The sequence below is a fragment of the Rhineura floridana genome, chromosome 17, assembly GCF_030035675.1.
Source record: "Rhineura floridana isolate rRhiFlo1 chromosome 17, rRhiFlo1.hap2, whole genome shotgun sequence".
Classification (NCBI taxonomy): Eukaryota; Metazoa; Chordata; class Lepidosauria; order Squamata; family Rhineuridae; genus Rhineura; species Rhineura floridana.
The window spans coordinates 4304757-4331499 of NC_084496.1; the positions used below are offsets into that span (position 1 = coordinate 4304757).

The 26743-nt window shown below is 42.8% G+C and overlaps 1 protein-coding gene across 3 annotated transcripts in view; it reads right to left on the reverse strand.

Annotated features, from left to right (window-relative positions):
- RBFOX1 (RNA binding fox-1 homolog 1) overlaps nucleotides 1-26743 on the reverse strand; it is a 403703-nt gene that overhangs the window by 108703 nt on the left and 268257 nt on the right. For 2 of the 3 annotated variants that reach the window (XM_061599321.1, XM_061599319.1), the window contains 2 exons: nucleotides 25535-25588; nucleotides 5686-5766 (listed from right to left, as the gene is read on the reverse strand). In XM_061599321.1, coding sequence (XP_061455305.1) covers nucleotides 5686-5766; nucleotides 25535-25588 — 135 coding nt within the window. The remainder of the gene's footprint in view (nucleotides 1-5685; nucleotides 5767-25534; nucleotides 25589-26743) is intronic. The other variant, XM_061599320.1, reaches the window with a different exon arrangement.

Sequence of the window (26743 nt, forward strand, 5' to 3'; positions counted from 1 at the left end):
TGGCCTTCCTACACACCTTCAGGGTGTGGTAAGGGCAGGGGTTTGGCAGATTGGCAGCCCCTTGCTCCAGCAGGGCTTGTTCGCCCTAATAGCTGAAAGCAGGCTTTGCCTGGGTCATCAGGATGTTCCCTCATGTAAGTTCCCCCTCTGCAGGTTCATTATTCTAATTTGAATTTGGTTTAACAAAGTGGCCCATTAGTTTAACCCAAACAGTTGTTGTCCATGTCTTATTTTGACCCTAGGCCACAAAACAGCCTACAACCAGGGAGGGGCTATTATTTTAAGGTTCTCATTGTTCCAGACTTAAGCTGGCCACAATTCTGCACCCATTTGCTTATTTTTAAAATAGTTTGCATGAAAATTCATATGCATTTCCGTGTGCATTTCTTCTAATATGCACATTTTATATGCAAAAATGCATGGCTATTAGGTGTGGGACATTTTTTTTCAAGCAATCTTCCCCAACAATAATGTATTTTTTGTACATTATTTCCACCAATATACACATTTTTTGGCATTCTTTGGTTGGAGAACTGAATCACAACTTTCAGACAAGTGCAAATGCCAAAGGATACATGTGTTTTGGTTTGCGTACTGTTTTCGGAACTGCAGATTTGGTTACGTTCACATTAAAATGCATATCAAACAGATGTCTTCCTCCATCACTACCTAGAAGGTGGATTGTCCTCATAGTTCCTGTGGAAATTAATAGTGGCTAAGAAAGAAATTTTAATAAATCACTTTGATAAATGCACAGTGCAGGAAAACTAACCACACACAGAGAGAGAGGGGTGTTTTTTTCTTCCTTTTAATAGACTGATTTATTACTTTTAGATTTAGAGGTATATCAACTAGATGAATAACTGGATGCAAATCACCCCCCCCCAAAAAAAAATGGAATGGCAGGATTTAAGGTAGTCAAGGACTATTTCACAATCCCCTTAAGAAGACGTGACATTCAAAATCTTTTTCTATCAGTGGCATTGCAGGTTTCTGGGGACATTTCGGAAACAACTGCCTTGCCACCTTTCAAAACTATCTCATCTTTGCCTTGTTGCTTTCAGTCGTAAGCTAAAATCCCAGAGCAACATAGTTTATTGTTTTAATATCTCTCTGGCACAAGGCAAAAGTATCCCACAGTGGCTACTTATCTGTCATACGTATTTTTGTGAAAGAAATATCAAGACGAGCCTGCTGTTTGGAGGAATACCAGAAGGAGCTAGGCTACATTTTTCCAAAAGAAACAGAACAGTGCAAATAAAAAAGAGGGGGTTGGGAAAAGACGGAGAGGGAGAAACAAAGCACAGAAAGAAAAGCCACCCATAAAATATGACATAGGAATGTCTAGCACACACCTAAGAGTTTTGACTAGTTTGATCAACAGTTTTCTATTCTGTCAGCATTCCTCTAAGCCAGAGATGGACAGCCAAATGTGGCCCTCCAGGCCTCTCTGTCTGGCCCTTGGAACTCTCCCCATGCCACACTCCTTCTTCCCAAGCCTCACCCCTCACCATTCATGTTTTGTAACCTCGAGGGGTTTTGCCTGGCTAGAATGTGTCCCTGAATCTTGATAATGCTTCTTGTTTGTCTGGATGGCTAGTGAAGGGGAGCATGGTCTGTAGCCAACGGTGACCTACACAGAGTAGACCCATTAAAATTAATGGACATGACTAACTTAGGGGCATTTATTTCAGGTGGTCTTCTCTGAGTGCAACTTAGTAGGCTACAGCCCTGGGTGTGTGTAGGAACTAGACGACTAGGTAAATTTTATACGGCTTGCTGTACCTTCTTATGCCTCTGGCCCCACTTGTCATTGGCTTGTCGACCCCACACATTGCCCAGAAGGGAATGTGGCCCACCAGATCAAACAGCTGGAAGAAGGAGTGGACAGATCAGTCTATTTTCAAACCATGTCAGTTTTGCATGTGTTCATAAGTCTGCTACCTCCCACGTCTGCATCAGTTTGGCAGTCTTACTTGGAGATGCTGAGGATTGGATCTGGGGCCTTGCGAATGCAAAGCATAGCTCTGAGCTGACATCCTCTCCCCAAGGGGAGAGAGGATCATTTTAATTATTGAATTTTCACTGAAATTTGATAGCAGCTGAGGTAGTTGCAGTAGCAGCAGCAGCCCTAGTCATTACAACAGTTGTTGCAATAGCTGTAATAGAAGTAGGTAGGCTACCTTTCTAAGACATCTACTGAATATCTATACATATATATATATGCATGGTTGCATTCAACTAAGTTGCGCTCAGAGTATACCAGTGGTGGGTGGTGGCTCCATGTCATCAGGACAATGAAATCTGCTCTGGGGTTTAGTCCGAACGTTAAGGAACTGTCCAAGGTGCTGAAACCTAATCCCAAACTAGGTTTAGCCCCTTGGACAGCTCCTTGAAAGTTCAGGCTAAAACATGGAGCTGCCAGTGGTGTAGAACCATTGAAATTAATGGATCTATGGTAAATAAAACACTTAAATATGTCTTTGTACATTGGATATAGTTCATAGTTTAAATAATTTGTCATACAGATAAAAAAACAGGGAGAGCCTTCTAAATGTGCATCTGGTTTCACTTTGAATGAAATCTGGTGACAAAGCAAATATATATTTCAGTCTGCCACCTCAATCCAGAGCATTATGTATACTTTGTTGTACAAGCTGCCCCTTCAATCAATTAATCAGAAGGAACAGATTAATGCATATATTCCTGGTTCTCTACTGTGCAGTGAGTGGCTAAGCTAGACACATCCGAGTTTCTGAGTAGGGCCACCTGCCTTCTGCCCTCCACCTGCACTCTGGTGCTTCTGTGCCTGAATTAAAAGCACTGGATTGGGGCCCATGAACTTTAAGAGGGAGAAAGACATTAGAGCTTTAATTATCAAAGGTTTCACTCTGTTTGTTTTAATGCTAAACAACAAAGAATACCGAAGTCCGACAACGGGACACATCAAATGAATTTGTGAGGACTGAATGGAAGGGTTGGCATTGGCAGTACAGCAGAGTGAATATTGCTAATTAAAACAGCTGAAATGGAATAGCATTTTTGGACACAATGGGCTGTAAACTGACTTCCTATTAATTGGACTCAGTGTAATGACATATCGGAATGAATAGCTAGTGATCTGGAAATTCATTTAGACCATTAGTTTAATTACAGAAAGTGATGGAAGTTTTCTCAGACAATTATGGAGGGAACTGGAGCACTGTGGGAGAGGATTTGGGAGCATTCGTGTCATCTCAGTCTCTCCCTCCCCTAAACACATAGACACCCATATTTGCTTGGATGTAGATTACACTATATGAAACAACCATTTGCTATAGACATGATTCTGTACCAACTAGGGGTGAATGAATCTGTTGATTTCACTTTCTACCAGTTTCTCATTTTTTCCCCACTCTGAAATTCAGTGGAGGCAGATCCATGAGGGCAAATGGGGCACTGCCCCACCAGTGTCAGTTTGCCCTTAGCCAGGTCACACCTGACTGCCTTCTTACTTACAACCAGCCTAGGGGGCGGCACTGACTCCCAGTTTCCTCTTCCTTTCTTTCAGGGCTGCCCCTGTAGAATGCAGCAGGGAGGAGTAGGATGGCAAAACTAGAATGGGTTGGCTCTGTCTGTCTTTGTCTCTGGCTCTGTCTACTGTTTGGGGCTCCCTGCCTTCCGCCCTGCCAGTCCCAATGGGCACCAGCCACCACTGCTTAAATTCAATATGCTGCATTTCTTCATCTGTTTGTGAGCCCTCATGAAAATTTGACAGCATTTTAGTGAGCATTTCTCCTAATACATAGACGTGATATGCAACTTTGCCAGCAACTTTCCCTAACATAATGAATTTTTTAGGATATTTTCACTAATATGTGCATTTCTATGGACACATTCCTCTGATTTGTGATTTTAAGTTGTTTTAAATTGTTCTTAAGTATATATTTTAAACTGCCCTTGGCCCTCAGGGTGAAGGGCAGGCATTTCAGTAGAAGCTAAAATGACGAAACTGAGGTTATCATACTTTGGACACATAATGAGAAGGCATGGTTCACTAGAAAAGACAATAATGCTGGGAAAAACAGAAGGGAGTAGAAAAAGGGGAAGGCCAAACAAGAGATGGATTGATTCCATCGAGGAAGCCATAGACCTGAACTTACATCATGACAGATGCTATTGGAGGTTGCTGATTCATAGGGACACCGTAAGTCGTAACTGACTTGAAGGCACATAACAACAATTGTTTCAGGAAGGGTGCAACCCTGTTTAAAACCAGCAAAGTCAGATGAACCACCTACCAACAGCATCTCTGTCTTGCCTGGATTCACTTTATTTCCTCTCATTCAGTCCACTATCAATTCCAGAGAGTAGCTCACCACTTTGGCAGCATCATCTCAATTACATGAAAAGGGGAGAGTTTGGTGTCAGTCCACTGATAACCCCGCACCAAAATCTCAGATCTGTCCATTATTATCAAGCATTTTGTTCCAGTGGGATGAAGCTGGTCATACCTCCCAGAGTGGCCTGGGAATGATGCAACATCACATCATGTTGCATCGCTCTGGAGCACTTCTTGGAAGTGTGGGTGGCAGCACAGAAAGCCTCACACCACTGTGAGCAATGCAGGTCTCTTGCTTTACAATTCAAAAAGAGAGAGATAGAAAATCCTCAGCCTCTTCAAAACCTAAGGTATGTGGCAACCCGTGCCCAGTTAGATGATTTTGATGATCTTGCAGGAGGCTACCTTATAACCAAAACAATATGTGTGGTTTAGAGATATTTAATTATGTTATGGAAAATGGGCAATTATTGTTATTGGGTTGTAACCAATGTAGCGCTAAGTTAAAGTCACTTGGGCTGCAAGCCAATACATGTCTACTCAGAAGTAAGCTCCATTGGATCCAGTGGGACCTACTCCCAGGTAAGGGTTTATTGGATTGCAGCTTTAGTTGTATACTTGTTCCACTGGTGAAATTGTGCATCCAGAACATGGTTGCACAAGAGAATGCATAAGCAGGTTGCTGGTAACTTTGCTGCCGAGTAAATTGCACAATCTGCTGTGCAAAGCGTTTCCACTAGCACAACTGTTGCATTGGATTCCTGTACTGAGCCACAGTGAAACTTACCCATCCGCTAGTGCAAGAGCCCTTGTGCTAGTGGAGAGAGAATGCTGGATACAATATAATAATAATAATAATAATAATAACAATAATAATAATAATAATAGTGGCGACAGCAGCAGTATTTTGTGTAATTGGTTTTTATAATTTGTAAACCACTTTGAAGCTCACTTTGGCATTAAGTGGTAAATAATAATAATAATAATAATAATAGTAATAATAGTAATAATAATAATAATAGATTTTGAATGCAGTATTTGCATCGCATTTCCTATCTTGATTCCTTTTTGTCAGGATCTGTTAAACCGCTTCAAGATTTCAGCTGAAATACGAACTGGGTACATCAATTAACTAGCTAACTAACTAAATAATAAATACAACTATCTGTGAGTGGTTGAAAAAATAGATAGCAGCAGCAGCAGACAAAAAATTCTTAAGCTTATCCCATGACAAACACATCAGCAGCTGAACATTTACATCACTTCTCTCTGAATATCACATTTTAACTAAGCAAGAGATAAGGGGCTGAAATCAACATTTTGCAGGCAAAGGAAAAAGTTAAAAGCTGCAGCAACTGGCTTACTTGTGGATGTGTATACTAGTGAACTGGGGGCACTGTACATGGGAGATCCCTCCTGGTTTGCCTGGCACAGCAGCACCCTGCCTATGAAAGAGAGAAAAAGAGAGAGGGGGGAGGGAGGGAGGGAGGAATAAGAGGGTACGATCTGAGATCGGGGATACTCACACTAAATCAGATATTTTTTAAAAAAAGACATGATGAGGCTACGAAAAAGTTCAGTGACTTTGTCTGCAAGGAACCACCACCGTCAATAACAAAACCCTTCCAGGTACATTTACAAAAGCTGCAATCCTATCCCCACTTACCTGGAAGTAAGCCCTGTTCAATTGACTGGGACTAACTTCTGAGTAGACATGGAGCCACACCCAATGTCCTCTGTCTACTGGTGCAACTGTCCTTGCGCTAGTGATGGCAGAATTTGAAGGCTGCTAAACAAAGGAACCCAATGTAACAGCTATGCTAGTGGAAGCTGGTTTTGCAACAGCTGGTTCTTGCTGTCCCAACAGCGGGTTCTCGTTGTGCGCAAAAATCTTTGGTCATGAACTTGTGTTTTCCCTTGCACAACTATATTCTGCCAGCACTAGTATGCTGCTAAGTGGCACTGACTTTGTGCTACAGTTGACACAACCCAGGGTTACCACTGCAGCACAAGTTTCATTATATATTGGCAAACTGAACCCTCCCTCCCCTCCCCCAAGATATAAATATCTTAATTTCACATCAAGAGGTCCGGATGATGGACCTTCAGAAGTAACGCTTGCTGCTCTCTCAGTCTCTTCCTCTTCCGTTCTGATGCTGACACCCTTCCTGAATAAAGAATCATTTCCCAGCTCCCTGAAATATCCTCTAAACGGTTATCAAAATGACCCCTGTGATTGATAGGGCCCCACACTGAATGTATGAAGCCAACTTACACTGAGTCAGAACCCCAGCCCTTCTCACCCAGTGCTTCCCACACCTTTCCCCCAATGGACCACTCAGAAAACTCTGATGGCCTTGGTGAACCACTTGGTGACTAAAAGCCTGTTGCAGCAATTGCAATGCCCTACGCTGGGTGCCGTATGATTTTTAATCGTATGTTATTGCTTCTTTTGTTTCTTATGATTTTTAACCGTATGTTATTGCTTCTTTTGTTTCTTATGATTTTTAACCGTATGTTATTGCTTCTTTTGTTTCTTATGCTGTATTACAATAATTGCATTCCACAGAACAAAATACAATACAGGAATAAAAGAAGCAATAAAAATTCAATTAAAATGAATATGCATTTTTAATATGGACATACTGTGGACCACTTGAATGAAGCTCATGGACTACTGGTCAGGGCCGGATTAAGCTGAGGAGGGCTCCTAGGCTGACTGGTGTTTGGGGGCCCCTATCCCCACGCTTCACCTACCTTTCCGTTGTTTTCTGTGGCTTGTGCAGGTTTGCCATCAATGAAGATGGCGGCCGAGGTTTCCCTAAGGAGCTGAAGCCTCTGCTGCCATCTTTGTTGATGGCAGCAACGCACGCATGCGTGCCATCAGCCAAGATGGCAGCAGAGGCTTCAGCCCCTTAAGGAAACTTCAGCCGCCATCTTTATTGATGGCAAATCTGAGTGCAGCAAAAAACAACGGAAAGGTAGGTAAAGCGGGGTTATAGTGGGGGGATGGCAGTCCACGGATCCTTCCATGGATCGCGGAGGGCCCCCTGTAGCTCCAAGGGCCCTCGGGCCAGTGTCCCACGGGTCCTCAAGAGCTCCGGGCCCCTAGGCTTCAGCCTACTAAGCCTAATGGAAAATCCAGCCCTGCTACTGGTGGTCCATGGACTGAGGTTTGGGAGCCTCTGAACTAGTCAGCCCAGCACTGCCTACTCCTGGGCTGGGCTGACTTTCATCTTCATGGTCCATATTTTTCATCCAAAGATCACAGTGATCTACACATGCTTTTTATTGCAGGGCATCCTTGAGCTCTCTTACTAGTGAAGACATAACAAATCTGGGCTAAGCAGTCTAGAGCAGTTGCAGCCAATGTGGTGCCTTCCAGATGTTGTTGGACTACAGCTGTCATTTCTTATCATTGCATAACATTTTTCCTCTTCTGCACATCTGTTCAGGAGTGTTCACCTGTTGCATTTCATGAGCGTACATTCTGTGTACGCAGTGGAGACTGGTGGATCAGATGTCAGTGGCTGACAGTGACTCAGTTCTGGGTTTCAGTCTGAAGTTTAAAGGATCTGTCCAAGGTGCTGAACCCTATTCCCCAAATAGGTGTGGTACCTTGGATAGATCCTTGAAAGTTTGGACAAAAACCTGGAGCAGATTCACTGCCCCACTGACATCCAAGCCACCAGTCTCCACTGTGTGCACCTATAATTGATTTGTACACTCATACAGTTATTCACATGTAACCTTCAACCAGTGTATGCCCTGTGCACACAACAGCTGAGCTGCACAAATCAACGTGTGCATTCTTTCACACAAACACTTGTACATGTGTAAAGATAGCTCATATGTATGTTCATCGCAACATGTAAACAAGCCTTTCAAGATATCCTTTTACTTTCCACTGGTCACCCTACAGTTCTCAAACCCCTTTTCTATAAGTTTAACAGAAAAGAAGAACTCTAGACCTTTCTTTCTTCATGGCTAAAAATGTATTTGCACCCACCCACAAACCACTCCAACCCACAATGTGTTCAACTATATTCATATTTTTGCACCACTATTAAGGTTAACCATTTCCCTGCCCTAGCAATCCCATAGTCTCACCCTCATTGAATGGGCAAATAATGTCCATAAGGTGTTGATCAGGTATTAGAATCCATGCTTCATCCACACATATGTTTTAAAATGGTTAATGACAAAAGCATACTCATTAGCTACCTAGACAGTAAAGAGGGCAGGGTGACAAGATGTAATTAATTGCACACTATGTGATTTCAGACATCCAATTAATCAAGGTGCATTTATTAATGGTATTTTTTTGGCAATTATATATCCCATTTCCAATATTCAAAGCACTTCACAAACAATAGCTCAGTGATCCCCATGATAAAGCAGACAGGGTTTTACCCCTATTTTGCAGGTGGAAATAGGGCATCTGAGGGTGAAAGAATAACAACTTGGCCTGAGGGCAGGAATGGGGAAACTTTTTCAGTCCGAGGTCCACATGCCCTTCTACGCAACCTTCTGAGGTCCACATGACAGTAGTGAGAAGGACCAAGATCAAAAGTGGGTGAAGCAATAAATGTTAAATTATTCATACAGCCCTCTCTATCCCACCTCTTGGCAAGCAAGACACATTATCAGAGTTCAAAGATAACTTTGGCAAAAGCACCCAAAGAAGATGCAAAACAGGGCTGGTGAGGGGTGTACCAAGGGCCAGATAGAGACACTAGGAAGGCCACATTTGAGTCCAAGGCCTGAGGTTCCCCATCCTTGTCTTACGGGATCTATTCTATGTGAACTGCCTAGCAGACATTGTTAATGGGCAGTCATGTCAAATATAAGCATGTAATTAAGCAGTGGAGTCTGGCAGCTCTAATGTCAGCGGGGCTGTGAGTTCACTCCGGGTTTTAGCCTGAACTTTCAAGGAGCTGAACCTATTTGGGGAAAGCTCAAAGCTCTATAACTGCCATCTTGGTAGCAGCATTTGTATGTTAACAGCTGGTGAAGACAGAAGCCAAAATGTTTTGCTAGAAAATAAAAGGCTCTGTTTTGTTAATCACAGTGTGTGTGTGTGTGTGTGTGTGTGTGTGTGTGTGTGTGTGTGTGTGAGAGAGAGAGAGAGAGAGAGAGAGAGAGAGAGAGAGAACAGGGCTGGCACTAGCCTGCCCTAGGACTGTGGCACCATAGCCCAACACCCTCCCAAACAGGCAGCACAGGGCTAATAAGCCCACCCACATGCCCCACCTACCTCTCGTGTTGGGTGAGTGGGGGGCACGCATAGCACACATGCCTGCCATCAACCAGGGTCTGACTCTGCCATGGATCATGGAACAGGACTGCCACCCTCCCACCCTAAGGAGGGGCCCTTTAGGGGGGCCCTGGGCCACAGGGGCCCTCAGACAGGGCCCAACTTGGCTGCCCTCTGGCGCCAGCCCTGTATATGAATGTAAGACTCACCCATTACTGGATGGTCATGAAATACATTGGTTTCACATTTTAAAGAGAACTAATGTAATTTGCCAGTAACTTGCTGTTAGTGCTTGTGGACAATGATGCATGCAGCTCAAGATGAAAGCCGGGGGGGGGGGAATGGAGTGAAAGATACTGAGTCGCTCACAAGCCACAGAGTGAGAGTCTGTTAGCACAGAGTGGGACCCTCTTTGGGTGAGACACAGGGAGAGTGAGCGGGTGATCCCTGGTGAGAGACGGGGTGGGAACTGTTGTGCAGGCCAAGTGGGAGGGACCATAGCTCAGTGGCAGAACACCTGCTTTGCATGCAGAAGGTCCCAGGTTCAATCCCCGGCATCTCCAGGCAGGGTTGGGAGAGAATCCTGTCAGAAATCCTAGAGAGCCACTGCCAGTCAGTGTAGACAATACTGAGCTAGATGTACCAAAGATCTGGCTTCCTATGTTTCTATGGTTGTTTTAGTTGGATGCCCTGTTTTCTTGACCCAGGCATTAGGTTGCAATGGAAATTCTAGTCCTTGCCCTTACCGCTGATTTTTTTCTTTTTATCATGGAGTTGTTTTAAGTTATTTAATGAACTTGTTCTTATGGATTCTGTAAAAAAATGTGTATTATCTTTTCACTCCAACTTCTTATTTTTATTTTATTTAATTGTCCCTCACTTTGGGTTTGAAATAATTAATGAAAAGTGAGTTATAATAGGGGAGAAATTAGATGAAGTTTGTGTTTAGAGCTGAATCTATTCAACTGACACTTTCCAAAACAATATGACATTGAGAACAATACGAGAACCGAAAACAGCCATCCTTCAAAATTCACATTTATCCAAATTTTGCAGTGCAATTCTCCAGCCAATGATTACAAATATATACACGTATTAGGGCAAAGTGTGTGCAAAATGTATACAATGTGTGTGTGAAATGTGTAAAACACATAGCAGGGGAAATTGCTTGCAAAAAGGTGTACCTTAATCAAAACAATGCAAAAAAAGTGTTTATTAGGAAAAATTCACACTAAAATGGTGAAGAATGCTCGTTTTTTTTTTAAAAAAAATGCAAATTGATGCAGAAACTTGGAGACCTGAATTTAAGCCTGGAAAAATGATAAATGATGGAGAGAACAGAAATTGACAGATCCTTCCACCTCTAGTTGTTAATTTTAATACTAATGCTAACAACCCTGTAAGGTTGTTCAGGTCAGACCAGTACAAAAAAGTATTTCACACAACACCTAATGGAATTCATTGCCATCATTGTCTTTATGCTGCCCTGGTAGGCTTCTTGGATGCACATGGCTGGCCAGCGTGAGTAAGCTTGACGCCCTGTGTTCTTAAGAAGTCATTATTATCTCCTGGGCTAAGGCTCAGAGGAACTCAGAAACAAAGAAAGCTCCTTTCTGCCAAGTCAGACCAGCAGTCCACGTAGCTTGATGTCATCAGAGGAGTCCCTGATGCTCCCTGGAGGGAACCATACAGAAGGGTCAGACAGCAGCCCGGTTGGAACAGGACCGTCAGGCTTTCCAAATCCCAGCTGCCTCCATCTCCAATAGGGAGCCCAGGCTCAGAGGCAGAAGTTGTGTGGATGACCTTAGCCTGTGACTGGACTTTCCTTCTCTTGTTGACCTCTCCAAAACCTGACCTTGGACTGTGACCTGACCTTTCTCTCTGGACCATTCTGTAAGTGGACCATCTCTCTGGACTATCCTCAGTATTGTTTGCACCGACTGGCAGTGGCTCTCCAGGGTTTCAGACAGGATTATCTCCCAGCCCTACCTAGAGGTGCTGGGGAACTGAACCTGGGACCTTCTGCATGCAAGGCAGATGCTCTGCCACTGAGCTATGGTCCTTCTCTTTGAAAAATGGTCTACCTAAACCTCACAGGTTCTCAGCTGAGGTGAGGCGGAGAATACCGGAACACATCACAACACACAATTTTAACTGCAGCAGCTATTATGATTAATAGAATATCATTTTATTTTAAGTGCAGTTATTTTTCTACTTTGTCTTTCAGTTGGGTCCATCCCTTGTAGCTTTTTCCCCCACTTTAAAAAGAAATGTTTACCCTTTTCCATCACCCCCTTAGAAAAAAAATATTCTAGGATGTTGTTAGCAAAATGGATTAAGTTGCTTTCTATGTAGATACTAATTGACCCAATATTGCTTAATATTACTTATGTTAATTATACATAGATGTTTGTCTCAAAACATTTTAAACATAAAGCTGTTGCTATTTTTTTTAAAATGTGGTGTTAAAGTATTATCATACAAATGGTAAAAAAACCCAGCTAGATTAACAACTCTGATGACAGTTAATGCATTCCTAAAACTTCTGGGAAGCTGTTATAACCCATTACAGCTGAAATATTGGTGTATGAAAAATTAATAAAGCCAGCAGAAAATGTTCAGCATCTGCAGAAGCTATTTACATAGAAAGAATCACCCAGAATTAATTATGCTCTATGTTACATTCTAATGAGTTTTTCATTAAAATGTACACTATTATGGAAACTAAGCAAGGATTATTCAAAGAAAAATGCCAACAGCTGTTATTATTTTCAGAAATTAAAATTAGTTAATTGGTTATACATTTAAATCTAGGTCAGGGTTAACAGAACACTATTTATCAAACTGTTGGTCTGTATGTTTTGTAAGGGAAACAATATCTCCATTACTTCCTTCAGGACTTCCCCTGAAGGGGCAGGTTCATAAGACAAGCAACTTCATAGACTTGATCCTGGATCCATCTCTGCCACTAGAGGTTTAGGTGACCTCAGTAGCTAGGAGTGCCTGCTAAAAGCTTTGGCTGGTAAGACAGCTACAGGTGTTGCTGGACTCGGTCAGTAGATTGACCACTATCATCTGCTGCAGCTAGTGCAAAATGAAGCAACTTGACTGCTCATTGAGGGGGGGGGATATTGGCATAATGTTACATCATGGCTGAAAGACTTGCACTGGCTGCCAGTTAGTTACCAGGCTAAGTTGAAGGTGCTCATACAGGTATATTACACAGCTTAAGAGCTAAAATACCACCTCACCCCTTATATGCCCAACTGATCACTGTGCTCTGCAGGAAAAGGTTTCCTGCAGATACCGTTTCATTCCTTATGATGTATGGCAGCACCTAACCTTTGGAAGTCACTCCGGTTACATTGCAGTGGGTCCATGTCAGTTTTAGTCCATGCTCTTGGTTTTAGTCTGAACTTTGAAAGAGTTATCCAAGATGCATGTTCAGACTAATAACCGAAACAGATTTCACTTCCCCACTGACATGGACCCACCAGTGGCCACTGCTAAATATCAGACAGGTACAATCTCTATTGTCCTTTTGGCACCTATTGAAGCCAATCCTTGTTCAAGAAGCCTTTTATGTGGAGTTTTTGTTAAAATCCCAGTCTGTATCTGTCACCTCACTCCAGCGTCCCTTGTGGGCATGCACTGACTTCTTCACTGCAAAGCAGGGAACAGGTCCCCTTGTGCAAGGAAATGCTCACACTGATCAGTGCCAGGCCATCTCCCTTCACAGGTGATTTGCCCCCCAGCTTTCTTTCACCCGTTCCAGTGAAACCTTCCAGTTTTGTGGACTGCATATTTCTGACAATGAGGCAACAGGAATATAGGAAACGAGTTAGTCTGTTCATCCATCTAGTTCAGTATTGTCTACACTGGCTCCCCTAGTCCTATCTGGAGATGGTGCAGATCGAACCTGGAACCTCCTGCATGCAAAACAGTGGCTCTAGCACTGAGTTATGGCCCTCCCAAGCATCTCTCAGAAGAGTGATTGATGCATAATAAATATTAAATATCAAGTGTGTTGAGGACAAGAAAAATGTGGAATGTATCTTTATAGGATCCTCGCTTATCCACTTTCTCAGCTTGAAGGCAGAAGAAATCATTCAGCACCATACGTGAAAGTCTTAAAATAGGAACATAGGAAGTTGCCTGTATGCCAAATCAGACCATTGGTCCAATTTGCTCTCTATTGTCTACACTGACTGGCAGTGGCTTTCCAGGATTTCAGACAGGGGGCATTCCCAGTCCTACTTGGAGATGCCAGGGATTGAACCCGGAACTGTCTCCACGTGAAGCAGGTGCTATGACACAGAGCTATGCCCCTCCCCAACAGGGGATGGATAGCTGTATTGTGCCCTGATGGCGGAATTTTATTAGAGAAAAATGAGCATGCACAGTGCTCGATACAAAACATGGGAGAATAATATCTACAAGAGCTGCAAATTCAGAACGTCAAAAAGCAGGATGGAATATGGAGAAGAATTTTGAAAGAATAAGTACCAGCTGGCTGTATTGGCAGACAAAATGGTGGTCAGTAAGGACGATAAGGCTATTGACGGCTACTTATAATGGCTATGTATTACCTTCTGTGCCAGAGGCACGTTCTTCTGAATGCTAACCACTGTGAACCACGAGGGGGCAGAAGCGCTGCACACATGTCCTGCTTGTGGCCTTGAAATAGGCATCTGAGTTTTTTTTGAGTTTACGGGTCTTTGACCTGATCCAACAGAGGTCTTTTTATGTTATTGCGACATTGATAGATGGGTTTATACTCCCTCTGAAGAAGCAGATACATAGCTTGGGGGTACTCCTGGATCCATTACTGTCACTAGAGGCTCAAGTGACCTCAATGGTGTGGAGAGCCTTCCATCAGCTTTGACTGGTGGTCCAGCTATGCCCCTCTCTGGACAGGGACAGCCTAACTTCTGCTGTCTATGTTCTGGTAACCTCTAGGTTAGACTACTGCAATGTGTTATATGCGGGGCTGTCTTTGAAGATGGTCTGGAAACTGCAGCTTGTGCAGGATTCGGCAGCCTGTTTGTAGATCGGGATAAGTCAGCCTGCACACAGAACACCAATTCTGGCACAGTTTTACAGGCTACCAATTAGTTTCCAGGGTCAAAGTGCTGGTTTTGACCTGTAAAGTCTTATGCGGCTCAGGACTTCAGTGTCTCAAGGAGTGCCTCTCTCTGTATGAACTAATCCGGACCCTGTGTTCATCATAAGAAGCCCTTCTTGGAGGGTGGCAACATGAGACTTTTTCAGTGGTGGCCCTCTGGCTGTGGAATCTTCTCCCCAGAGAGGTATGATAAGTCAAATGAAAGTTTATATGGTAAGGAGAACATTCCTTAGTGAACTCTATTTTCAATCCAGATTCTGGATATCTGTTCACACACAAAGTAAAAAAAAAAAAGGGGGGGTCAGGGAATTCTTTAGAAGGGTTCATGCACTGCTGAGCAAACCCATTAACACACTTGAGGTTGGAAGAAGAAAACCATATATAGCCCCAGATTTTTTTTTCTAATCAAAGTCTGATTAAGAAAGCTTCTTAACCCGGGCTTCTTAATCCCAACCCAGAGGATATTAAGAAAGGGAATGAGGAACTGATTTTGGCTCATGTTAATTTTGTATGACTTTTTAAAAGAATTCACAAATTTTGGATATGCATTTTACCCTAAAATACACATTTTGCACACATTTTAGTCTAAAACGTGTTTTAGACTCATTTATGTGTGTTTCATGAGCTGAGAACTGCATCATAGCACTAGACATATGAAAACTAAAGGATAACTCATTCTGATCTGCATATTACTCCAGGTAGTTCTAATCAGGCTGGCTCACTTAAAATTGCAGGCTGGATGAAATCCTCAGGTATCTCAAGCATAAAATAGATTCTGCTATCTCAGCATGAGCCCTGCCCTGTGCTCTCCTGATGTCTAAAAAGGGTTCCTCTCAGTGCCTCAGGTGTTGAATGCAAATGACAACAACTGACTACATGGTTCGACACACCTTTACCCTGTAGCAATGGCACTCCATCATAGGCCCATTGCATCCCATCCCATCACGTCCTGTCTCGTCTGTGAACAGTGGAAAGCTGCCTTATCCCAAGTCGTACCACTGGTCCATCACTCGCTGTTGTCTACACCGAGTGGCAGCAGATTTCTGAGAATTCAGACAGTCCTACCTGGAGATGTCATTGGGGATTGAAGCTGGGGCCTTCTATACACAAAGCAGATGCTCCACCCCTGAGCTATAGCCCTTCCCCAATGGACCAGGTGAACATCCCTAACTGCCGCTTATTGCCACTAATAATGTTGAGCCCCACCCCTGAGAAATTTTTGGAGAATTTCTCTTTTCCCTGGGGGAAAAAAAGATGTAATAGTCACCCACAACACACACACACACACACACACAGAGAATTTCTTTGCCCACAAAGTGAGTGTTAGATACCAAAAACACCCTGTGGGGCAAGTCGGGTGTGCCCCAGCGCTACGATGACTGTAGTATTTATACACTAAGACATGGGGTGGGTCAGGGTATCGTTCGCTCGGGAGAAGAAATTTTATTTGAAATGTATTGTTGTTCTTTTACTATATGTTGCTGAACTGTGTTTTGTTGTAATATGACTTGTATTTTAATATGTGTTTTGCATTTTCCTTTTACATGTGTTTAATTGTGGTACCGTATGGCTCTGAGCAATAAAGATTCATTTCATTTCTTTGTCCACAAATAGGGTGGATAATTTGGAGAGACCAATTGCACATAGAAGCTGGATGGATGGGGCAGAACTGCTATGCTAGCTTCCGGCAAGTGGGTTGCTGCTACTTACCGGGAGGGAGAGGGGAAGTGAAAGGGAGGCAAGGAAGTTGGCTCAGTGCAAATGTAATCTGGCACTCCTCCTGGTGTGTTTGCCCCATGCTGGCCTCCCAGCCACTTCTCCCCTCTCCCTCAGGGTAAGCAAGAATGACCCACTTCAGCAGGCCCAGTTTTCAACTTGAGAAGCTCCTGCTGTCGATCTGAGCTTTAAAAAGATGCCTTGCTATTAAGGATGGAAAATTCTGCCCATTTCGGGTCTCTCAGTTTCTCATTTTTCCAATCTTAAATTCAGTTTTCCACATTCCTGCAGCAATCTGCGTTGTTGTTGTTTTTAAAAAAATCCTCACACTTCCCCCTAACGTAAACATTTTTTGTAAACATTGCTTGGCTGGCAAACTGCATTGCAAAATTTGAATAACTTTGCATTTCAAAGGATGGCTGTGTTTCGGTTCTCGTATTGTTCCGGAAAGTGCAAATTTGATAGATCTGGCTTCAAATAGGAATTTCCCATCGATTCAAATTTCCCATCCATCCCTACTTAGCTTGCTGAATGACTTCCAGTGTTTACCCATGCAGTCCTACACATATCTGTCCAGAAATCATTCCCATTGGATTGAATGGGGCTTCCTGCTTGGTAAGTGGGTTTAGAAATGCAGCTTTAAAGGTATTATTAGGCATTGTTTTGCAGAGTGATCCAACCCCAAGCTTCACCAGGACGAACTGAGTTTAGAACAGGCAGATCTCTGGCTGATCTGCTCATCTTGGCTCAGTCAGAGATACACCAGCGTAAAACCTCCACCGCAGCTCAGCTGAGGCCAAGGTAAGTCCCCAAAAGGGGCATTCTGTGGGCATGGCAGTGGAAAGACAGGGCAGAGGGAGACGTATCCCTATTCCAAACTCTGTTCAGCGTGGCCATGTGACCTGGCAACCCAGTGGAACTTGCACTGACAAAAAGGGTGGTGTGAGTCACACTCTATTTTAAAGGGTTGTGTTCCTTCGGTCTGGCTTGGGCCAGTTCACCGGGCAGTGCCCACACTCCTGAATGGAGTTTGGAACAGGGGTAAATTGCATCAGCATAATTTACTCTGGCATAAATTACATTGGCTTCCTTTAGTTTGGATTGCTCTGCCCATGTTTGATGTTTTAAGTCAACAGAGCTTTGGTGGTTGCATTGAGCTGTGGGAATCATCACCTCCACTCTACCTACTCCCCTTACATCCCCTTATCCTGGAACAATGCAGTCTGCTTTAGCAAGGAATTGTGGTTGGGGGTGGAAGGAATGATCCAGCTCAAGCACTCTTGTCGAGGGACCCTGAATGGCCCTGACCATTAATTAATTAATTCATTCATTCATTTATTGAATTTATACCCCGTCCTTCCTCCTAGAAGGAGCCCAGGTTGGCAAACAAAAATGCTAAAAACCACTCTAAAACATCTTAAAAACAAAAGACTTTGAAGCATATTAAAAAAAAAATCTTTAAAAACATTTTAAAAGACTTTCAAAACATATTAAAACAGAACTTTAAAAACACCTTTAAAAGCAATTTCAACACAAACTCAGACTGGGATAAGGCCTCTACTTAAAAGCCTTGTTGAAAGAGGAAGGTCTTCAGTAGGCTCTGAAAAGATAACAGAGATGGCACCTGTCTAATATTTAAGGGGAAGGAATTCCAAAGACACTAAGGGTCCACTTCCCATGTTGTGCAGAACGGACCTGCTGATGAGATGGTATCTGCAGGAGGCCCTCACCTGCAGAGCGCAGGGTATATAAGGGGTAAGATGATCTTTCAGGTGTTCTGGCCTCAAGCTGCATAGGGCTTTGTAAACCAAAACCAACACCTTGAATTTGGCTTGTTAGCTAATGGGCAGTTACTAAGATGCTCAAGGTTGTAGAGTTGATTCATTTTCAACTTTAATTGTTCGCTTGGAGTTATCAAGACATAACTATATCTTAAATTTGCATTGCATTAGTGGGTCTCTCCCCCATATCTCCCCAAGTTCATCTACTGATCTTTTCGTAAAGGAGGAACTGAGCTCTGTTCTAATTTTCTTCTGCAGGCGAGGTGCTCCCCATCCAAGGAAGTGAGTTATATGTATTCAAGAGGCATGTCACATGAATCTTGTTAAGGTTTACCGCCTTATAGCCTGTGCTGATGGAATATTTAATCAAAGAAATGAGTTGGCAGTTATGATGTACAACACGGTTAAGACTTGTGGTGTGTGTCTTCACCGGCAATTGAGAAATAGGTGATTTTGCCATTCATCAGTGCCAGACTGACAGCTTTGTATAACCTCTTTCTCTCTCTCTCTCTCTCGTTTAAAAAACCTTATTTATCAAGATTAAATATATTTTAAATCAACAGTTTCTTTGCAGATATATCATCTTTATTTCCAAAGTGGCCAAATCTTTCATTGTTTAGTAGCCAGGAAAACGAAAACAGAAGCTCTCACTCTCCATGAAGTAGTTTGAATTTTCCATGTAACATTGTTTGAACATGACAGTGCTGGGGTTCTCAAACACATCTTCCTTTCCCTTGATGCTTACTGTTGTGTTGACCTCTGCTGTTGACAGTCAACAGTTGACCTGCCGTTAAACAATCATCTCTATGGTTCAAAAATCACTCTGCACTAAATCAATACAATAATCTTAGGGATCTTTCTAATGTTACTACAACATCTCCCAGGCTGTGTTTCAATAAAGTCTGAGGTTCCATGGAACCTATCAGTGGTTCCTCAATTAAAAAACACACACAACTATTATAGTGGAGAAACTATAGTCCATCACTACCAATCTGTCCCTGCAATGCAGAGATAAAGATATTGTCCTGAATGAAAGGACCATAGCTCAGTGGTAGAGTCAGTGGGGTATGGGAAACACATATAGTGCCAACCAAACCTCTCCCCTCCACTGCTTGAGAGGATGTAAGGGCCAGACTATGGGAAGGGAAAGACAGTGACCTTCCCTTTCACTCCTCCTCCATCCAGAGAATATGTTAACTTGCATGAATGAAGTGTAATCTGTTGTCTCGCCGTTTTTTAGAGATCCCCAAGAATACCAGTCTCAAAAGCACGGCTTTGCCTACAGCTGCAGTGGTCTGTCCCTGTGTTCTGATTCTTCATGAACTGAACTACTTTAGTCAAGACAGTGAACTCCTGACCTTGGTTTTGATGCTGCATTAAGTATCTCAATTTTAGATTCTACTTGAAAGACAAGCCTGTGCATGCCACACATTTAGGGAAAGGCAGAGAGAAAACAAATACGTTAGGGTATGTTTGTTAATTCTTCCTTGAGAGTCCCTCCTTCTAGTCTTCTTTCTACCTTTAATTTTGCCTTCCAGTTGGACGATCAAGGGAAAACTTTTTAACTAGCTGTTATATAAAGGACTAGCTAAGCAATTGGAAACTAATTATGGAAAGCAATTGGATTTTTAAAAAACTGGTTGCTGGGTTGACTTTTCTATCCAGAAACACTGAAAAGACTTCATGCTGAGCTGCACATATTGGGAAAATCAGAAATTAGGCCTGCACTACAACCTAGGTGGCCAGCCAACCAGCTAGCTAACTGTAGTGTACACAGCAATATTTCTATTCCTCTAGGGCTGTTTTCATCCTTTGTCATCAAGTATGCAAGAAAAAAGAAGGAAGAAAAAAAAACACCACTCCCTATGACTGTGAATACAGTGAGTGCTTTAAAAGAGTAAAGGGTAACTTAGGGTAGCCATTTTTTTTCAAATCACTTTAAGTTAATCTCTTCATTTCACTCTTTATTAATAAGCACCCAGTCCAGCGCTATTTATTATAATAACTGCAGAATAAACAAACTCTTCCTTTTTTTCTGCATGCAAACAGATATGCTTCTTTATTGCTAGCCTGGTAGATAGCACAACTGAAATTGGAAAGCAGAGCAAAGGAAAGTCCAAGTGCTGAAGTCTAACTCTAGCCCATAATACAATGTTCTAATATTTAACTCTTCAAGGGTTTTGTTACCAAACAGGCTGTTCCCCTGCTCCCATCCTCCTGGATCACTTAAGTATTTTATAGGGTGACTGTGATCATGAAAAATCCACCCTCAGTCAGGTTGAGCAGACTTTTGGGGGCTCTTCCAAAGTGAAGGTTTTGTTCAGTTATTCACTGAATTTTTCAGAGGGTCCTATTCTGAAACTGCTCCTGTTCTTAAAACAAACTATCATTCCTTAAATGGAGGTTGACATAGTCTTCCATGTCACAAATTGAAAAGAAGACAATTTCCCACCCCCCAAAAAAATCTGAGGGGGAGGCAAAGTATAGCTTGGGGGACTGCCCCCTCCCAGCTATAGGGCTGGGTAGTGTGTCTGATTTGGGGTGTTGGTTCAATCCCCAACATCTCCAGGTAGAACTGGGTATGTCCCCTGACTGAAATCATGGAAGAGTCGCTACCAGTCAGGATGGACAGTACTGAGCTGCATGGACCAACATTCTGACTCAGTATCAGGCACCATCCTAGTTTCCTAGAGGAGTGTGAGCATGCTCTACACATACTCAATGCACAAGCAATGGTGAGGTCCCACAACACTTGCCCACTGTTGTGAGCTGACGTAGGTAGCCTAGGTCACATTTCAGAGTGCCCTACAACAGGGGTCAGGAAGTTTTTTTCAGCCCAAGGGCCGTATTCCCCCTCTGGACCACTATCCAGGGGCCATATGCCAGTGGTAAGCAGGTCCAGAGGCAAAAGTGGGAAGAGCAATGATTGTGACTATGGTAGGCTAGTTTCCACAGACACACACATGCACTTCTCCATCCAGACAAGCAATAGGTTTCAACAGAGTTCTACCACTCATTCCAGCCAGCCAGAAACATTTAAGGAGGGTGCAAAAAAGAGCCAGTGAAGGATGTGGCCTGGGGCAGTTCCACGGGTCATGCAGAGAAACCTGGATGATTGCATTTGTCTCCTGAGACTGAGGCATATATTCTGGCATTATCAAATGGATGACAATATTTGGAACATTATATTTCTAAGATTAACAGGAATAGCACGCTCCTGAAAAAAAATGAAAGAAAATTGAGGCAATAAGGGGATTTAGGGCTGCCATGCATGAATAATTGCCCAATTTGTTTCTGAAGAAGCATGAAACGAGATATAATCCTGGAGATCTCGTCAATTATTACCTGCATTATTTGGAGGATTTTTATTGTTTCTTACATAGTAGCTGTAGAAGAATTTGTGTTTTGCAGTTCTGTATTCTACACACGTATGGTTGCATATATTTACATGGCTAATAACTGTTATTTTGACTGATAGATTTTATTGTTGACTTGAGTTCCTGTGACTTTGTCTTTTCATTACTGGCCTATGGAATCTGGACAATGATGTCTGATGCGATGTTGTCACGGATACCCATAAACAAATGTCATAGGCTGCCACAGCCAGTTGTACCATGTGCCCATATGGGTAAACGAGGCTGAAAAAATCAGTGAGGGCGAAGGAGAAGGGGGCGGGGAATGGAACAAGGGAGCAAAGCATCAAAAGGACACATGTACCTTTGCAATGAGCACTGAAGATCTCTGAAAATGGGAGGCTCATGAATATGAGCACAAAACAAGGCAAGTACTTTCATCTTAGATCTAAGATGGGATGAAGAACCTCAGAGCCAGGGGTTGAGTGCGGTCCTCCAAGCTTTTCTGTTTCACCCTTGAGAGTCCCCCGAGGCCACACCCCTCCAAGGCCACACCTCTCTGTACCCTCCTTGAGAGCTTTTGCCGGCCTCAGATATGTCCTTGAATTGTGATGATGTCTCTTGCTTGCCTACAGTGGAGGTGGTCTGTTAGGGTGAATGGGACACTGCCCTACCAACCTCAGTCTGCCCTCAGCCATCATATTTACATCCATTCTATGGGATGGCACTGCCTGTCACCTTACTCCTCCTCCTCACTCTCCGTGTTGCCCTTGCAGAATTCAGCGGAGAAGAGGATGGGGACAAACCTAGAATTAGTTGACTGTGGCTAGCGTTGGCTCTGACTCTGGATGTTATTGGCTCTGGCTCCACCTTCTGTTGGCCTCCCTGTCTTCTGCCCCACCAATCCCAATGAGCACCAGCCACCACTGGATGGAGAATGAAGAGATATTGGTAGGAAGGCTGCATATGTAGAAACCCATTCTAGTAGGATGGAACGTAGACTACTGTATAAGCATTCTTTGTCCTATCCCCTTTTTGCCTCTTACCACTGGCACTGCAGGCCCTGGAAGGTTGCCCAAGAGAAAAAACAGCCCTTGAACTAAAAGAAAAAGGGGAAAAAAGGGTTTTGCCATCCAGGATTTAAGGCATGCATCCATAATGGGTAAATATATCAGTAATTAGAAGGACACTAGAGGAAGTTCTATGTCTTGTATTCACAGGCAAGATGTTATGATTCACACCATCTGATTAATCCCATGCTAATTGTTACTATAGATTCCCATTAGGAGGACCAAATACCTCACCCCAGGCTTGGCTATACAATTTCATGGGGAAATCCACGAGGTCGGACGCCAAAATCAATAGCGTGCCATTTTTTTAAATTAAGAGGCAGAATAAATGTTAGTGGAAAGTCCAGTAAATTAAGAAAATTACCTTCTGGACAGATTGAAAGTATTGATTTTCATGTTCAAAATATGTGAACTCTTCATGGCCTACTCTTTGAAGGCAATTAGAAATTGGGCACTTAATTCAACAGATGCTTGAGGGGAAAAAATCGATGATTATACTATGGGGATATTATGATATTTGTCATTAACCCAAAGTCATCTCTATCAAGTGGACCAAAGTTTCTGATTTATCTATTCAGGATGGGTCTGGTTGGTTTGGGTGGCTACATAGTAAATCTGATTAAAGTTGCTATCACTGATTGTTCTAGTAGCACTGTAACTAATGCTGACAGCCAGTGTATGATAAAATAGGAGATACTTCTCCAAACCTTATTCAGTTCTGAACCATCAGACATAGAAAATACACCTATAAAACTCAGTGGACTTAGTTCTAAGTAGAAATCCATAGGATCATACTGTTAAATGTATTTAAATACTTAGAGGGTTTACAAAACAAAACAAAAAATCACACTGAGGCTGCATATACACCATACATTTAAAGCATGTTCTCTCCCACCTCCAAGAATACTGGGAACTGCTGTTTGTTAAGGGCACTGGGAATTGTAGCTCTGTGAGGGGTAAACTACAGTTCCCAGGTTTACTGTGAGGGGTAGACTATAGTTCCCAGGATTATTTCCAGAAAATGTCCATCTGATTCCCACAGCAGGGATAGGGAAACCAGCTATATCTGTTCTTTGTCACTTTTGCATAGTTGTAGCCATGAGATCATTTTGTTCTGTGTCTGCATTGGGCTGGGAAGTATAGTTTGCTCAGGGTGCTGGGAATGGAAGTTCTGTGAGGGATAAACAGTTTCCGGGATTCCTTAGAAGCATGGAATGCACTTTAAATGTATGGTGTGTAATTTGTGGAACACGGCTGTATATTTAGTCTTTTTTTATCAACAGAAAATACCATTTCCATAATTTATCCACTAGCTAAATGCCCATCATTGTGATGGTTTATGTTTGAGAAGACTCCTTTAGGAGGGAGATGTGCTTTGTCCTCTGTGCATAATACCACTGTGCAGACATATGCACACCCTATGATGCACACCACCTCATGTCAAGGCAGAAGAGCAGATCTTGCATGCAATTGACCAATGTCCCCAGTCTTCTCATAGGAGTGGAAGACACTTGTTCCCGGGTGGGGGCTGAGCCTACTTCCTGCCTCCCAGCTCTACCCTGGGCGCTGTTTTCTGGTCACACTGGAGAGTGAATGGACTGTCACAAACTGGTAGACACACAGAGAGATGACGCACCATACGCTGTTTCTTTTTTTACCCTAACAGCACATAGCATGGGGATGAGAAAGGGAAACTGAGAAATGAAATAATTCGCTACAACAAATTAAATACTCGATTGGATTGAATAATTCCTCATTGAGGGGAGGGCATTGCTTCCAGCATCGTGGGCTGGGTTAGACCTAATGAGGTGTCTCCTACTTTTGACTATTGCATTCTTAAATAATTCTTGAATGATGGAGTGAAACCTCATCTAAGCTCTGGAATGCATTCTAATTGGAGGGCACAGCTACACGTTACCAGAGACAGGAATTTGCCATAGAAAACACCATCCCTTTGTTGAAGCCTTCATCCAATCCGCACAATGCTTTGTAGTCCTTGGCATGTGACATGATTTCATCAAGCTGTGCATTTCCTTGTCTCCCTTAGTGACAGTCAGCAATGTGGGACAGAGGCAGGAAAATGCACAACCTGATGACCTGCGCCAGGGGTGGGCAACCTTTTTCAGCCCAAGGGCCGAGTTCTCTTCTGGACAACCTTCCGAGGGCCACAAGCCAGTGGTGGACGGGGCCAGAGGCAAACATGGGAAGAGCAATGCATGTAAATTCTGCCTTTGTGTGCTACTAAGTGGATCGTTTCCATGTACACTCACACTCACATGCACACCTCCGTCCCCCATCCAGACAGGCTACAGGCATTATCAGAGTTAAAAACGTAAGTAGTGCGCTGCTGCTGTATCAGGCCAGTGGCCCATGTAGTCCAGCATCCTGTTCTCACAGTGGGCAACCAGATGCCTCAGTAGGAAGCCCACAAGCAGGAACTGAGCCTAACAGCACTCTTCTTCTCATGTCGCTTCCAGCAACTGGCATTCAGGAGCATACTGCCATCAACAGTGAAGGGACCCATTGAAGAGAATATACATGACTAACTTAGGTTCATTAATTTCAGTGGGTCTACTCTGAATAGGACCACTGAGTTAAAGACAACCCAGTGTCGTTAAGCTCCAGACAACAATCCTAAGAGTTGTATTCAACTAAAGTTTACTCAGAGTAGACCCAATGGAATTATGGGCATAAGTTAGTTGTGTCCATACATTTCAGTGGGATTGCTCTGAGTAAAACGTAATTGGCTGAAACCCTTAGTGTTGTATTTTCCTTTCTTAAGCAAATAAAATATCAATATACTTGGCAATACAGATGCTGGGCTTCCCCAATGAGTTAATGAATATCATGAAACACAACTTGGGGCGGACCTGTTCCAAAACAGCCCCAGAAATATACAAATTCTGCTTACCTGCATAGAATTCTGGGCTATAGACTGCACCAACCACTGGATTTAATTTCCAACCTACAGTAAACATATAGAACCAAAAGAACAACAACATGAGCAAAGGTTATAAAATGGAATCATAATCATCACAGATTGTATTGTTCCTGTGTGTTTAAATAGGAAAATGTGACAATCCATAAAAGTGGTTGCACCTGTAGACAGTTATATGCTTGATGGCAGTTTGGAAGAGGCGCTCTAAGGAATATCCCTTTAATAGCCTCTGAATATGCAAAATGAAAAACAAATAGCAATAAATGAGAATGATTTTTTTCTGGTTCTTATTCCTGGTTTGGAAAATAACCTTTTGCAATCAGCAGTGCTCTCAAGAACAAGACAGAGAGCACATGGTCCACATGGTTATAGGGCCAACATCAGGAGGAGTTGCCAACATGGTTCCTGTGGGTGTACATGTGCCTGAAAAGGCCTTCCATGGTGCCCACAAGGGCCCCCTTTTGTAGCCAATAAAATAGGTTGTGGGGTGTGCTTGGTTGTTGCATATGTGTGTATATCTGTGGTGTCCACAAAAGTTTCTCCTATTTCAAAATGTGCCCATGGACCCCAGATGGTTGACGACTCCAGGCCTACATGATCCCAATAGTAACCCAGTAGTGCTGTGCTGCAGACTGCGCGTGGGAGGATTTTCCCCCCAGTTTTAAATTCAGTTCGCCACATTTTCACATCAGTTTGTGATTTTTTTTATGAAGTCCTCATGAAAATTTATGAGCATTTTAGCTGAATTTCTCCTAACAGACATGTCTGTATGCAATTTTGATTCATATACACCTTTTTGCAGAGCAGTGTTTCCTAATATAATACATTTTGTATGTTATTTCCATGAATATATGCAGTTTTATGGATACTTTGCCCTAGGATATGCATTTCGGTATGCATTCCTGCAGAACTGCATTGCAAAATTTGGATAAGTGTGAGTTTCAAAGAACAGCTGCTTTTCAGTTTGCATATTTCGCCAACTGTGAATTTGATAGTTTTGGCTTTAAATGCAAACGGAATCCAATTTCTTCCCCATCCACAACCTTAAGTTTTTAACTTCAGGAAGCCTAATGCTCCATAATACCATTATTATTTTATTTCGTATCAGTGGAAGTTCAAAAATATGAGATTTGGCAGATTTTTCCACACCTGTCAGCCCTCTCTGTCAAAAAAGGCTGAGAG